At 47.7% G+C, this 16,225-nt stretch overlaps 1 protein-coding gene across 3 annotated transcripts in view; it reads right to left on the reverse strand.

The window, feature by feature from the left end:
• The window catches only part of EEIG1 (estrogen-induced osteoclastogenesis regulator 1), a 37,123-nt gene extending 22,125 nt beyond the window's left edge, over positions 1–14,998 (reverse strand). The window contains exons 1-2 of one of the 3 annotated variants that reach the window (XM_059864865.1): positions 14,841–14,998; positions 12,589–13,219 (exon numbers count right to left, since the gene is read on the reverse strand). In XM_059864865.1, the coding sequence (XP_059720848.1) occupies positions 12,589–12,734 (146 nt within the window). In that variant the 5' untranslated portion in view covers positions 12,735–13,219; positions 14,841–14,998. Of the gene's footprint in view, positions 1–6,074; positions 6,131–12,588; positions 13,284–14,840 lie in introns of those variants that run through there. The other 2 variants (XM_059864866.1, XM_059864867.1) reach the window with 2 other exon arrangements.
• Positions 14,999–16,225: the final 1,227 nt, after the last annotated feature.

Consider the following 16,225-nt stretch of genomic DNA (forward strand, 5'->3'; position numbering starts at 1 on the left):
AACCTACTCACAAAATTAACTTTTGAACTCCCAGCAAACCCATTTCAATGGCCCTTGGTGAAGAAGGACACCTCATCTCCCTTGTGGCATCAGCTGACACTTGTTCAGTTCTTCATTTGCACCAGAGCAGTGATATGTAAAGGCTCCCTAAATGCTAAACATGTACACCAATGCTTTTAGAATGACCCAATTGCACAACCCAGCTTTTTTGAGGGAGAACAAGGCAAGCTCCAAAACTTCTGCAGGGCTTCACCTGCTGTCTCAGTCCTACCTCCCAGCAGGAGATGGACATACATTCACTCCTGCTGCTCACTGGCAGCTGGGGAGGAGTGAACAGGGAAGGAAGAGTAGGGGAAAGTCAGCTCAGGAAACCAGATTCCACTTATGCAGTTAAGAGCACAGACTGCCTAATCCCTGCCTGACTGGACATGAGACAAGTACAGGAAAAAGGATTAATGGCAAATGTACAGGGAAAAAAAACCCCAAAAACTAATGGAAGAAACTCCAGCCACAACTGAGAAACCAAGCTAAGGAACAGTCAAGGCAGCTTCACTAGGGGACAGGGCATGATGATGACAGCACTGAGTATGTGAAAGGCAGCTGAGGAAAGAACTGGAGCAAAAACAATAAGGCAAGCATGAAATAAAAACAGTATTCAAAGAATGATTTAGATACCACCCTTAGGAGCAAGCTGGTATCTAGCAGGCAAGGGATTGACTTTTGATGGCTTTAACCTTATTTCCAGAAAAAGCTTATTTCTGTAAAGTACATCTTTGGAACTGTGTGTTACAGTTCCCTCCAAGGCAGTGATCAATCTTGATGAAGGTCCACCAGCACAAGCCAGGGAGTGATAATCCCTCTTGGAGAATGGGAGTGGCAGTCAGTCAGAACAAAACCCTCCAGCATCAGCATCCCTAGTTATGTATTAACAGCTTCTTTGAAAAGAATTCAGTTACGTCTGCACTCCAGTCACATGAACCCAGACATGTATTTTGGAAGTGACAGACATGAAATGCTGCAACTCATGCACTATGTCCCACAGGCAAGAGCTTCCCAGCACAGTGCATCCCATGTACTCCAGATCACTGCACTAGGCAGCCAGGCTCTCCAGTACATTCAGGGCTTCTCAAACCACTGGGAGTTATTCTAGAGGAAATATTTCCAACCACTCCTTGTATCTAAATCTTAAAACTATTAAGCACCTCCTAACATGAATTATGTTAAAAATACTATAAGAAATGAAACAATGGAGGTTATTAAAAAAAATCACATGCAGCTGGTGACCAAGTGCTACAGGAAAAGCTGCATAAGGAAACAAAAATTGTGCCAAATGGAGAAAGTAAGTCACAGAAAAATGACCCTTTAGAACTTAAGTTATAGAACAGTCAGATAAGTTTTGGAAGGGTAAGCAAGGGTGGAACAGGGAGAAGGAACGGAGAAATAATTCTAACAGACTTGGCTGCAAGCAGCAAGGGATGGGTATATGGCACTTTAAGGATGGGACATGCCCAGCAGATACACTCTGCTTTGAGGTATTTGTAATTTACATTCTGTCATCTGGAAGCAAAGAAGAAAAGCTGGACATCAGGAAAACAAATCCAAGAAGGGAATGTAACAGTAAATGCTATGCAATCTATTGTTACACACTGTGCTAAGGCAGACCAACCCAAAGCAACACATATCCAAGGACTTCTTGCCACATCTACAGAGCACGAGCTCTTTCTGGTCTGAGGCCAGGGATGTGTGCCAGGAGCAAAAACATCACAAGCAAAGAACTACCAAACTCCTAAGTGTAAAGGAAGGAATAACTGGATAGATGACTCAGTTACCAAAGCACAAGTCTGTAATAATGCGCGTATTGAATGCTGAAAGACGCATTTGCTTTTTTTGAACTCTCATCGTGCACTGAGTCACCACACAACTCCTACTTCCATTGTTCTGATAGACTCTGTCGGAGCTGGGTTAGCCAAGAATGAGCCATGTGCCAGGCTGCCAAGCCCACCACCAGTGCTTTCCTCCCATAAGTAAATCCACCAGGATCTAACTTTCAGAAGAAACCAGATCAGCTCTGCCCAGGTCAGCCACCAGCTCCACACTCAGGGTTTTGTATGCCAGTGGTCCCAGCCCGGCTCACATGTGTTGTTCCTCCTGCTTTGTGCTATCTTGCAGCTCACACCCAGCATGCTTTGAAGAACTTGTCTAACTCTGGGTCTAAATACCTCTTAGATCTAATATTCCACAACTACAACCACTGAACAATCAAATGTGCTTAAAACAGGCATGAGGGCAACTTAACTAACTTACCTCTTATGAGCTCTAACCTACACCTCCCGTCCAGCCAGCTCACAGGGGCATGAAAAAAACCAAGCTGAGAGAATTCCCTGTTACTGGGGGGTGGAAGGCACAGAAGGAGGGGTCTTCAGGCTCATTACCATAAACTATATAGTAAACCCCACAAAATTTAAAACAGGGTGAAGAAAAACCCAACTCTTTCAGGGCCTGTTTACCCTTTGGACAAATCACAATTCAAATTTCCTCTTTGGTTCTAACAGATTGAGGACAAAGTTTCAGAAGGTCCCAAACACTACAGAAAAACTCTGAAGTTTGCTCTCTACAGATGGTTACAAGATTAAGGTAGAATAATACAGTAAATTTCTGAGCCAATATGTGTTTATGTATCACAACTTGGATTTTCTCGAAAGCCTTTTCACTTCTGGCAGAGCACAGATGTAACATGAAGATTCGCTGATTATCCATTGCTGGTGTATATTTATAAACTTTCTTCATCCCCTAAGTGTTAGCTGTCATTCTGAGAGATTCCAGATTTGGATTTTGCTGACTAAATTTAAACTCCCAGTGAAGAAAGACAGCAATGTAAACTCCACCAAGGAGAACTCTGATAACATGCCCACCTCACAGGGCACAAGACATGGCTACAAGTCTGTATTGCAAGAAAGCTAACTTTGAACACAAGACACTCTTATGAAGAAAAAGCTACTTATAAAGAAAAAAAGCTACCTTTCAAAACCAAAAAAATTCAATACTTGCCCCCAAATTTGAGAAAAATCCAGACATGGGTCAATTCAATAGGCCAAGGCTTTGCTGGGATTGTAACACTGGCAAATGAAAACACAGAAGGAAAGCAACACAAGACTAGGAACAACATCACTAACACAAGTGATGTGCAGACAAAACGGTTTTGCCTCTAAGGCAGGTTTAGGGCACGTGAAGACATAACGATGCTAGAATAGTTAAGTGACTTTTTTTGCCAATATCAACCCTGCTTCAGCTGGGAGAGTTTGCCAATGTAGCTGTACCAGAGAGGTCTTTATAGTGCAAATTAACCTGCACATGAGGCCAAGTTCATTTCTGGAATAATTTCATTTATACCGTATGATGTAACATCACTGCAATTTGGCTCGAACATGCTGAAGAGTCTTTCAGTAAATAAGCTGCCTCAAGTCAACCCTGTGCTAAAAGTAGGTTTAGTTACCCAAGAGGTAACACCCAACCATGCTCAGACGTGTTTCCCTATGAGTCATTTCTATAGAGTACACATTTACTCAAAACAAATACAATAGCCCAGGAGAAGGGCTTTATATATTAACAACAACTTCTTCATTCCAGGATCAACGCAGGTGTTTTGGGATGGCTCCTTTATAGAGGCACCATTCAGCAGTACAAACCAGGTGACTGGTTTTATGGGCAAGGTTCAAACACGTTTTCCCTGAACCTCTGTCCCCTCCATCAATATCTATCACTGCTGGTGTTTATCAGCAAAAAGGCCACTCAGCAGGAGAGGTTTGTAAATGAGAAGAGGCTGCTGAGCAAAGCTTGTTGACCCCTGACTCAACACTGTACTAGTGGCAATGGGCTGGCACTCCTAACTCAGCCTCTCCCAACTCTCCCTTCCCTTCTGCCCCAGTTTCAGTGTCAGAACCAGCAAGAGGGGAGATAAAATAGTCTGTGACACAGCAGCTAGAGTTGATTTTTCTCCTCTGGAGCCAGAGCTGCAGACAAACACAATTCTCTAAGAATGACCAATATCTCATGGTGCCACTTGTCCTAATGAGAGAAAGGTAGTTTCATAAATTACATCTGGTTTAAAAGCAGAATCTGGGAGAGCTCTGCATTTAGTGTCAGCAGCAAGTGCTGGTTAAGGCCTTGGGAGATGTGAGCACAGGATCCCACTGCAGGAGCAGGTTTCAGAGGATCAGTGAGGCTTTACCTCCTCCGTGGCTGTCACCACAAGCTGTATTCCGACATGCTCACTTGATTCTCCCCTGCTGAGAGCAAATGACATTGGAGATGTACTGCATCACTTCTGGAGGGAAAACAACAGGTTTGTTTTGAGAGAACAGATGTGCTTGCACTTACAGCATGAAAAGTCAGCGCAACAAACCTACATCAGAAACAGACCGTAAAGAGAGCAGGAGCCATGGTATCATCAGCTACTCCCTATCCAGCACAAAAAGGGTGTTCAACAAAGCAGAAAGGCAGCAAAGCACAGCAACAGTTGTAGGAAATACACTCCTCCACAGCACAGTTTCCCTTGCAGCAAAGAGCACTGCAGGCTACTGAAGTACAAATGAGCAACACTGTGCTTGAAAGAATTTGACATTTATATAAATGCAATACCCTGGTGTTACCAGAACAGGCCACTGACAGAAGCCAGGGAAAGCTTTCCTGCAGAGGGGTTACTGCATAATTAATCTGTAACACAGGCAAGCAGACTACCTCTGCTCAGCCTTACTGCTTAGTGGGGAAGCAGGAGGCTGCACTAGCTGGAGCTGACTGGTTACAGCAAGGCTGCCTTAAGTGCAAATAGTATTGCTTCATCTTGGAGCAATGGAGCATTAACAGCTCTGGAAAAACTGCTGAATTATAAATATCCTACAGGCTTCCCTCACATTCTCTGACATGAAGGCACAGCCTAAGTGAGGATGGGAAGAATGGGAACTAGCAGGAGAAATAGGCATGATGGAAATACAACTAAACTGGAAACCCTCTCCTCAACCTACATAGATGCAAACAAAAACCCACAGAACACCATGATGCCGTACCCACCTTACCTTCGCTGTCTCAAGAATAGATAAAGCCTCAAAGTCTGATACAATGCCAGGTTAAAAAAAATTCCCTATGCCTTTTTTTCCAGAGAAGTGCTTCCTTCCTCCTCTCCTGGCCATTCACATTTTTATTTTGATGAACAATATCATCCCTTAAAGACTGGAAACAGAAGTGACCAGACAGAGAACAAGACAACCCAACCACATGACCTCTGTAAGTCTCTAAAGCTGCATTGCTAATTAGTCCTGCAGCTTTCTAGCCCTTCCAGGACAGTAAATGCACACACTCTTCCTTCCTCCCATGTAAGCACTGACAGTGCTTTCAGGCTGAACAGACAGTTTATTTCTTATTTAAAGTACAGCATACAGAAGTAAAAGTATTTTTAGCTTCATCCTATCTCCTACTGCAACATAGGACCTCCTTCAAGGCCTCCTCCCACCAATGAGGTAGGATAAGTCCAGCCAAAGGAAAGGCATAATCCTGCTCTCCTGCCAGCTCAGCTACTCGCTATCTGCAGGGAATGTGGCCTCTATACATGCTACTGCTTATGTAGAACATCCTGTCTCTTCCACACCTGCCTACTCCTAATCCTTTAGTCTCCATGTGCTTCCTCTTCATTGTCTTCCTCATCCCCATAACTCCACCCCAACTCCTTGGCCTAATCCACTGAGCTACAGGGGTGACCCACGTGAAGCATGTGACAATGACATCCATGACAATCAGCGATTTCGAGTCGTGCACAACAATTCCCTTTCTTGCTCATCAGATTAAAAATACACCAAACAAGAAGGCTGTTCATGCAGTGAACACTGGCACAACTGTTTGTCTAGTGGGAAGTGCCTTTCAAACCCAGGCACTAAAATGAGATGCTGAGTCCCACTGTATGGTACCAGAGGGATCATGATGCCAAGTCTGCAGTTACAACAGCGACGTGCATCGTGTCTCCCAGCAAGTGCACTTGGCACAATATGAATAAACTGCAAGAGGAAAAAAATAAAGTCTCTCACCCTGCAGGGCAAGCAGCTGGTACTGGGGTGGGCTGACACATCCTGAAATAACACCTGAAATGATCACCTTTGCAGCACAGATTACTGACACATGTTCACAGGATGATAAAGAAGAAATAAGCAGATCCAAATGTTGGTCCAGGAAATTTCTAAAGGCTTCTGGTTATTAAACAATAACCCAGCTATGAAATAATTTCTGATCCATTTCAGAGTAGGCTGCAAGCAAGAGAAGAGCTGGCAGCCCACAGAGGATGCAGAACATATCCTGTTTGAAGAAGGGAGGTCACGCACAGAGCCACATCCGCCTGTCCTCGCACGGATGAGGCCTCACAGAGCCACACACACAGGTGGATGCTGCACAGTTCACCATCCCACACTGCCAGGCCTGAAGTGAGGGAGGTTTCTGATCTGAGAAGACATTGGCCTCTTTCCTGAAACACTACCAGATGTAGTTTCCTGCAATAAAATAATAATAAGAAATAAATCTGTACCTGCCTCATTTATCTAAAAACTGGTAACAGAACAACTTGCCACTGGCAACTTATGGCCTATTAAAATACCAACTGCTGTGCAGAGAGACCACAGGCTGCCGAAGGCACGCATGAATTCCTCAGAAATTCAGCTACAAAGCTAGAGTCAACACTAATGGCAGCTCAAAAGCACAAAGAATAAAGAGACTGGAAGCCCTTTAGGCCTTTCCCTGTATTTCAGGAAAAAATACATGTCTTAAAGGAACAGGGCCACTCTCACCTACCTACCCTGATTCTCAGCCAGAACTGATGGTATTGTCACCCTGCAAATTAAGTGGGCCACAGAGCCTGGGTTTCCCAGTAGAACATTAATTCTCAATGAGTAATTTTTCTGAGCCAAGGGCTGCCTAAGTCACACAGATAAGGCTGTTGCTAAGAGTCAGCTGTCAAAGCAATGCCAGCTCAGAGTCGGCGATGAGGGGGAAGTTTGAAAGCTGCCTGTATCTGACCGTATTTACTGATGCTGTACACACAGCATATCAATTACAGCACTTCAGATCACAGCTTCTGGTCAGCAGAGCAGCCTCTGCCTGAGCCACAGCAGGCAGGACAGAGCCAGGCCATGAACAGAGACTGTTCTTTACCCAACAGGATACAGCTCCTGTGGCAGGAAGGTTTGAACGTAATTCTGCCAGTCTTGTGACAGGCTTCGATGCGGTGACCGGCGACAGGAAGAGGCAAGTACAGCACAAAGCAAATCAGCCTGCTCCAAAGCATCTGTCAGACCCCGCAGGTGTAGCAGCCAGAGGCCAGGAAAGGTGACAGAAGTGCTTTGCAAACTCAGAGCACAACTTAAGATGGTTTGTGCTGGGGACCTTGCGGCGCTCCAACACTTCTGCAATTTTACCAACACTCTCAACTTGTGAGAGGTTAAACCTCATTCACTGCTTCTGCTCTCACAACTTGCACCTACATTTAGCTGCACTCCTGGAATGAACCCCCTTTTTTTCATCTTTGCTGTCTAGTTTCTCTGTATTTGTTTCCGAATGCAAGGCACTGCAGGTACCATGCTTGAATATTATCTTGAAATAGGTAATGTTTTATTGCAAATCACTTCAAGAGGCTGTACTCAAATCACTTCCTCATTAACACCCCCAGCCTATTCCTGAGGCTCTGCCAGGAAGGAAGGATGTTATGTGAAGCTCCTCTGGAACATTAAAACTAAGTCTATTGATCTGTATAATAGGAGTATTTGTACATGTAGGGAAGGTCTGCATTTCCAGACACATTTGCAACAAAAGTACTTCTAAAATACGTTAACAAACCACATGCTCTAGCAGAGGATAGAGCCAAGCACATCCTCACCTAAAATATGGAACTGGGAGAATGGTTTTAAGTCACAATCAAGTTCCTTGCTCTACTAAACTGTGACAATCCCACTGGAATCAAACGGCAGCACTCAGCAAGTGATCCCCTTTTCACTACAGCCAGTTTTCTTCCCTCTTGGGGACTCTAGAAGAAACTATTTAGCTACCTAACCCTTGCTTTTTAAGGCAGACAGTAGTCAAGACTCAGATCTCAACCAGGCTGAACCTGTCTTTCAGTCTCACATTAAACAAACAGCTAACGATTTTCTGGTCTGAAAAAGCTAAACATGGTCAGCTTAATTACCTGAAGTGTCAGGCACAATGACTATTTATGTAAAGACAGTGATGTAGTTGATTTCTAACTCCCACCACCAAGAGCTGCATTCTGGAGGTGGCACAACTTGCACCTCCCTTCACAAAATGTTTTGAATCACCATCCCTGTGTTAGCAGGGCAATGCTTCTGTCCTTTATTTATGCCCTGCTGAATAAGTTCTGTTTATCACTAAGGTATTACGATGCTTTTTATCCCACCAGCTGCCAAAAGCAAGCAGCTTCAGCTCATTTGTGCCTACACGATGATGACAGAGCCACACTTACACAAAAGCTGACCTCAGTGCACAGGGAGCTGTCAGTGTGAGGTGCCTTCCCAAACATCAGTGTTTCTCTGGTATTCTGGATGAAGCTTTACACCCCCAAAAAATAAATCAAATATGCAGTGCAGGAAGTGGCCTTTCATTCTGACCCAATTAAAAACTGCAGGCTAAGAACACTGTGGGTTCAGGCTGCAGCACTGACACACTTGGAGGTCAGACCACCCCAAAAGGGTCAGGGCTTCCCAGATCCAGCCCACATGCAAACAGGGCAGGGCTGCAGGAGACAAGCTACAGTCATTGTTTCAAACTGCTGCAACGAGGGCCAGGATCAGAAAACCAAGCTGAAACAATGCAGATGCTTGGAAAAGCATGGTCTCAAAAAAAAAATACAGTCTGAGGTGCCTTCAGAAGACAATGAGGAAGGTGGGAAATGCCCTCAAAGCTGCTCAACTCATGCAAAACAGTCTTTCCTCTAGAGTCAGACAGGGGCTTTCAGAGTACAATCCCTTCCTTCAAATCCAGAAATACCAGAGTGAAACTGTTGGCAGGCTAACAGAACAATGTAGGATGAGGTGTCAGGAGTCTGTGGATAACACCTGGCTTTCCACTTCCTTCATGCTGTGTGCCAGCAACGCTCGCTGCCAACACAGAGCCAGAAATCACTCAGCACCAAGGCAAAGAGCATCTGGCTGTCACTCAACATGAACTGTAAGCAGAGAGGGAGAATTTAATTGAGTCTTCCTCTTCTGGGATACCCAAAGATGTACATGAACTTACTACATCAGCCTGTAGCTTTAGGCACTCCTTTGGACACCCAGGCTCCTGCCTGCACTGATCCACAGATGGGATACTGCCTGATGAATTTATTGTCTCATCTCTCTAGGAACAAATCTGCACAACCCCCCAGAAAGCTTCAGACTGGTACAAAATGCAGCCGCCCACCTGCTCCACAAAAACGGTTGCCATGAATACATCCCTACTTCTCTGTGCCTGCTATTTTTAAACATACTCAGGAGGCAACTGAATTCACTAGTGGTTGTGCTATTTAAGTATCTGGATTAAAAATATTCAAGGAATATATTGGTACTTCTCAATATATTGGGAAATACAGCATCTGCCTGGCCTACACCGGGCTCAGATGCCTTTTCAGATGCCCAACTTCTGTAATCCAACTGCAAGGTGATAAACCCACAGACACAATAGATGCTTTTAACACAGAGCACTGTAAAGTGAAGCCTGTGAGTTTTATCCCTCAGAAGCCCCAGAATAGCCTAAGGAAACTTTACAAAGGGAGAGGAAAGGACAAGCCAAAAGATACTTACAGCTGAAACTTCAGTCATTAAAATACCTATAGTTTAATGCAAGGCCTGAGCACAGGAAGATTGGAAATAAGAGTACCTGCCTGCAAGAAAATAATAATTTAAAAAAACCCAAACAAACCAGAAAACCCAGGAGAGGCAGATCCCCAAAGCTGAATGTGCTGACAGGACCTGAACCTTTTCCAGACATCCTTGAATTCCTAAGAGCATTTAGTCTGAACACATTTCAGACAGGTTCCCCTCCAGGCAGAAGAGTGAGCAGTCTGGGAAGGGGATCCCAAGCCCAGTGTGTGTCCCACCAGAGCCAGAGCACCAGGCTGTGGCAGCTCTGTATGTGCAACCCAGGCTGAGCTGGACTTGGGACCAGGACAGGCTGATGGGAGCCAGCAGTACAGGCCGCTGCTTCCGCCTTGCCCCAGGTCAAAATGATTCCAGTGTCACCTGGAACTCATTGGGAATATCATATTCCCACCTCCTGCCACAGACATGCATAAGGTGTCAAGTAAGCTTATTGTAAATAACCTGAAAAATCTGTCTCTGGAGGTTCCTGTATAACACTCCTCCCTCCAAAAGACAACTACAAAAACTGATTTAACGTTTCCTGTGAAGTGTTCCTATACCTACTTCTAACCTCAGTTTACAGACTCCAGATGACATGGGACACATTATTCAGATCAGTTCTCTGAAAAGTCATGGTCATGAAGAGCTACAGCTCAGCTCCATCACAGCCACAGACCTCCAAATAGCCCAGAACACAGAAGCCCAAATCGATTGCAGAGCAAACACCAGATCTTGGACATAAGCAGCTCGCAAGAGATTACCTGCCAGACATTACAACCTCGAGCCCAATCAGTTCTGGAAGTGGCTGATTTCAGAGAAACAATCATAGACTCTAAACAACCTACAGATTTCTAACAGAACACATACACAGTATTTTAACCTTTCCCAGTGAGTATCAAAAAGGTGATAGAAATGAAGAGAGGAGCACAGAGCAAAGCCAAGGCATGACCTGGGAGCCTCTCACACAGTAACTCTTCTGGAAATTCATCCCTCTTGAAGTTTCTCTAACTGCAACAGGGAAAAATATTTGGAAAAGGTCAAATGACTCAATACCACTGAGACCCATAACTTTTCAAGCAGGAACAGGTTTCCATGTGCTTTCAGTTAGAGCACAGACAGGTTGGAAAGGCGGGAAACCCCCCAGCCCTCCCTGCCTTTGCTCGTTTCAGAGCCATGTATGTGTTTGGTTTTGAATTACAGTTGATTTTGCTGCTGGAACACATCTGCAACGCTGAGCGAACTACTGAACCCCAGCCAGCTCAGAAAACAACCCACACGGCTGGCAGCACCAGCAAACCCGAGGGATGGCTCCCAGAAGCTGCTTTCAGGGACAACAAGGAGAGGGAAATGGACATTTCTCTGCACAGCTTTTCCTGAGACACCCTCCAGTGCCACTTACTCTGTTATGACTCCAGGAAGTGAAAGGGTTAATTTCTTTCCAAGTTCACAAACCGTTTGAATTCCTTAGATAAACTGCTTCCACCAAACCCAAGGATCTAGCCTCAGGGGAGAACACTAAGGAAAAGCTCTTTTGATAGATTTTCTTCAAAAGAGAAATTAATTCAAAGTCCATTTCTGGAAGTGTTCCACACCCTCGGCTTCTATGGACTTCAGATGAGGTTGCATCGTGCCTCTGGGTAAAAAAAAAAAACCAAGCTTTGAGCACTGCCCTAACACTTCTGTTTGCAAGACAGAAATGTTTTATGCTTGCCCAATAAAATCTTCTCTTCTGAAATGAGAAAGCTCAGTACACAGCACTACAAAGAGGAAAACCAGACCTTAGTCCTGGGATAAAGCAGTTAACAGCTAGCACAAACTAATTCTGTGCCTTTAAAACTGAGCAGTCACTCAGGAAAGTAAAAAAAAACAAGTTTTGAAAGCCACTGAAGGCTTCCTTCATATTTTGAAGCAGAAAGCAAGTCTGGGCTGTTATGGAATTTGTGTTTGCATACTGTTCGTGATAATCTGTGTGCATAGCTGGAAACAAAGCAAGTTTTTATTAGCAATTAGTTACAAGAGTGGGGACAGACCTGCCTGAAGGAGGCAGAGGAATGCCAATAGAGGATGGCAGAACCTTAGAATATGTGTAGCAGAACGATCCCAACATGACATAGAAAACACTGCTGCTCTGAAATGGGAAATGCAATGGCATCAGTTCAAGGAGATAAACTGGGTCTTTGACACTGACAACTTTAACTCCAGGCAGCAGTTCTCCCTTGCACAGCAATTTGCAATACAAAACAAACTACTTCCACCCTTACCAAGAAGAGAAATTCAGTATCAAAGGGGAGAGCAAAGTTAGGAAGGGTTGATTTGCTTAGACATAGTTTCCTACAGTTGAGTTTCAAGTAAGGCATGAAGGCAATACAGAACAGCATTTGAAACAGTGTGTGAAAAGTTGGGCAAGGAGGGGGAAAGAGAAGAGAGGATTTAATCCCCTTTCAGAGCAGTGACCTCCCACTCCCTCCCCTCATCCCTGAAAAATTCAATCCAGCTCGAATCAGCCAACACCACCCAGGTTCAGAGCTCTCAGCTATGTACTTCCCCTGCTCTGGAGAATGATAGGGCATGTGGGGCCCTACAACAGAACATTAAAATCCCATCAAGGGGTAAGCAAGTGGTTGCCATATGCTAAAACACTCAAGGGAAAAATAACTAGAGAAAGAAGCACAGCCAGGCAGCAAGTCTGCAGACAGGGTCTTACCTGCTAGATAAACTAGCAAAGTCTCCTCCATCTAGCAGCCTGATTTTGCAGAACAGAACCCCATTGACAAAGGGGACGGCAGTCAGCTCTTCTAGAGTAAAACTTGTCTGAAACTTGAATTTCTTCTTCTTCATCAAGAAAGCCATGGGCAAATTCAGCGTGGAAAGCTCAGGAATTCCAAACAAGATCAGGGAGAACTGGCTCACAGCACAAACAGACAAGCAGAGGAAGGGCAGTCGCTGTGGGAGCACAAGCAGGGATAAATTCCAGTTCAGTTACAACGAGGGCCCAGCCTCGAACGCACGATTCTCTTCTCTTTGGTGGTCGGATCTGGCTGTGGGATCATCGCCACGGCAGGCTTCAGGTGAGCAGGAAGAGGTCAGATTAAATCTCTGCAACATCTCCAAGGGAAAAGGGAGGGAGGGAAGTTGGGTCTCAGCTCCAGACCAGCAGGAGCTGTCCCAGTTAGAGGTTGCAGTGCTCCGTCTTCAGCACAGCCCCTCCTGAAAGCATCTCTTGTGAGAAGTCATCTCAAGTCCCAGGAGAGGCCTTAAGTCTTCAGGCAGCACATTCAAAGAGCTTCCAGTCTCTATCTCTTGTGCAACTCTTTGATACAGGTCTTTGGGTCAGCCTTTGGGAGGGAAATGAGTAAATTAGTTCCAGCCAGTCTTGGGCTCCTCCTCCTGCTCTAAAACCTGTTTGGATAGGTAATATTCAGTCCAGACTCATTCCAGTCTGAAGAGGTATGGCCCCAATTAGCCCAGCCCCAACATCCTCTTTCCCCTTTTTGCCTAGGGCAAGCTTCACTGTTGTCATCCCCCTTGTAATTTCTGTTTTGCAAAGCAGCTAATAAAAATTTGCTCTATTTTCAGTGATCATATTCAGAAGCAGTTTACAGCACAAGATCATTCTAATGTGCAGACTAATAAGCGGAAGGAAACGCCGTCTCAAGAAATGCAAAATATGTTTCTTTCCTGCATTTCCAACCAGCTTTAAGTGTTAGCACCTGTATCTTATAAATGGAGAAAGCAGCAGAGGGAAAAAAACAAGCAGCCTGCTCCAGATTACACAGCATAACAACCGAATCAGGTCATCTGGCTGTCCAATGGCCAGGCCCACCGGGAACGCTGCCTTCCCCCCGGCACCGGCTCTGCACAGAGCCGTGCCCTGTACAGCTCAGATCTGGGGCTGGAGACAGCGACTTCGTTACACATTTACAAAACACCTAAACCAGGGAGGCAGGAGCTGATTAACATCTCAAAGGGACAAGGTTATGAACACCGGGCAGTAAACAATCCTCACTGACTCTGGGAGCTGCCTGCGTGGGTGGGTGGGTGGGTGGTTAGAGACCCTCTCCTGCCCGGTGGCTGCGGGAGAACCCAGCTGGCTCTGCCAGGGCCCGGGCACCTCCACGGGGGCTCCGCTGTCCCGCAGACACCTTGGAGCAGAGAGGGGAGACAGGTCGATGCTCCACACCACGAGCAGTACCTGCACCGAGCTGCTGCCAGGTCTCAGCCTTGGCTACTGTGAGGTCATAGCATATCCTCTGGCACTCCGAGGTCACGCATTGAATGGCATTCAGGACCTAGCTCTCTGTCCGAGCCGGGCACTGAGCTGTGCCCAGGTCCCAGCTCTCTGTCCGAGCCGGGCACTGAGCTGTGCCCAGGTCCCAGCTCTCTGCCCGAGCCGGGCACTGAGCTGTGCCCAGGTCCCAGCTCTCTGCCCGAGCCGGGCACTGAGCTGTGCCCAGGTCCCAGCTCTCTGCCCGAGCCGGGCACTGAGCTGTGCCCAGGTCCCAGCTCTCTGCCCGAGCCGGGCACTGAGCTGTGCCCAGGTCCCAGCTCTCTGTCCGAGCCGGGCACTGAGCTGTGCCCAGGTCCCAGCTCTCTGTCCGAGCCGGGCACTGAGCTGTGCCCAGGTCCCAGCTCTCTGTCCGAGCCGGGCACTGAGCTGTGCCCAGGTCCCAGCTCTCTGCCTGAGCCGGGCACTGAGCTGTGCCCAGATCTTAGTCCGCCTCTTGGCTCTCCGAACCCCCGACTGCCCCGCAGCCCGGCCCCAGGGGCCAAGCACCGAGCCATGCCCGGGCTACAGCACCCTCCGGCCCCACAGCCCGAGCACCGGGCTGCAGCCCGAGCTCAGCACCCTCCCAGCCCGAGCACCGAGCGGCAGCCCGATCTCACCCCTCTCCCGGCCCCCCATCACCAGCTGCCTTACGGAAGGTCTCAGCCCGCTTCCCAGCACCCTCCACTGACCTGCGGCGCGGTCCCAGCGCGGTCCCGGCCCGGTGCCTGCCCGGCCCTGCCCGCTCCTCCAGCCCGCTCCTCGCACAGCGGCCGCCGCTCCCCGACACGGCCGCCTCTGCCAGCGCTACGCCAACTGCGGCCGCTACGCCGATAGCGCAGGCGGTGCGCGGGCAGCGCGCGGGGAGAGCGGCGCCGCCGCGCTTTGGGAATACCGACGGCACGTAACACCCGCCCTCCCTCGAGACGAGAAAACGAGAGCGGCGCCGCCCGATTGGGCAGCAGCAAGGAGGCGGGCTGAGCACTGCGAGGTAGTGATTGGTTGTTCCGGCACGGGGCGGGGAAGAGAGTGCGAGGATTGGAGGAGAGGGCTGTCGGTTTGGATAAGCCCCACCCCCGCCTGAGGGGGTGGGCGGGAAGCCGGGTCCTTAGTATCCTCTCAGCGGGAGTTGGGTCGGTGGGCTTCCTGCTCCACACGGTGTCTTGGAGCTCTTCTTTAGGCTGAGCAGCCCAAGGTGGCACGGACCTGCGGTTGGGGTGTCCCTGCTTGGGCCGAAGTGATGGCACAGTCATCTGTCGTGAGACATAAGGAGCTCCAGTGGAGGGCAATAAGGATGACTAGGGAATTGGAGCATCTCTGCTCTGAGGAAGGTGGGCCTGTTTAGCCTCGAGAAGAGATAACTGAGAGGGGACTTCATTAATGTGTATAAATACCTAAAGTGGAGTTGCTGGAGGATGAAGCTAGGCTCAGCTCAGTGGTGCCAACCACAAGGACAACAGGCAACAGGCAGAAAGCAATGCCCAGAAAGTTTTACCTGAACATAAGGAAGAACTTCTTTCCTGTGCAGTGATTGTTCACTGGCTCAGTGAGATTGTGGAGTCTCCCTCACTGGAGATATTCCAGGATGTCTGGACACAATCCTGTGCCATGTGCTCTGGGATGACCCTACTTGAGCAGGAACATGGGGTCAGATGACCCACTGTGGACCCTTTCAACCTGACCCATTCTGTGGTTTGGTGACAGATGTTATCTCTGCATCCTCCTGACAGCCAACTCTTCCCCTGGCTTGCCCAGGCAGCTCCTGGTGACATTCCTCCCATCAGCGTGTCCCATGGGCTGCAGGCACACGGCTCCTCAGGCCACTCAGCGCTGTGGCCATCCTGTCCCCTCAGGGTACCACAGAGTGGCTGTGGGTCAGGCCAGCAGTGCCTGGGCTGGCTGCGAGCAGGAGGGAGGCCCAGGTACCACAGAGCCCTGGGGAGCAGCATGAGGCAGGGCCTAGAGCTGGAATCTCACCCTCCACAAGTGAGATGTGGCAACCAGCTGGGCACATCCCTTCATCAAAATGGCTCCCTGTTATTATGTGCTGCTGCTGCGTCCAGTGCTGCGGCTGGGA

Source organism: Haemorhous mexicanus, chromosome 21 (genome assembly GCF_027477595.1).
Source record: "Haemorhous mexicanus isolate bHaeMex1 chromosome 21, bHaeMex1.pri, whole genome shotgun sequence".
Classification (NCBI taxonomy): domain Eukaryota; kingdom Metazoa; phylum Chordata; class Aves; order Passeriformes; family Fringillidae; genus Haemorhous; species Haemorhous mexicanus.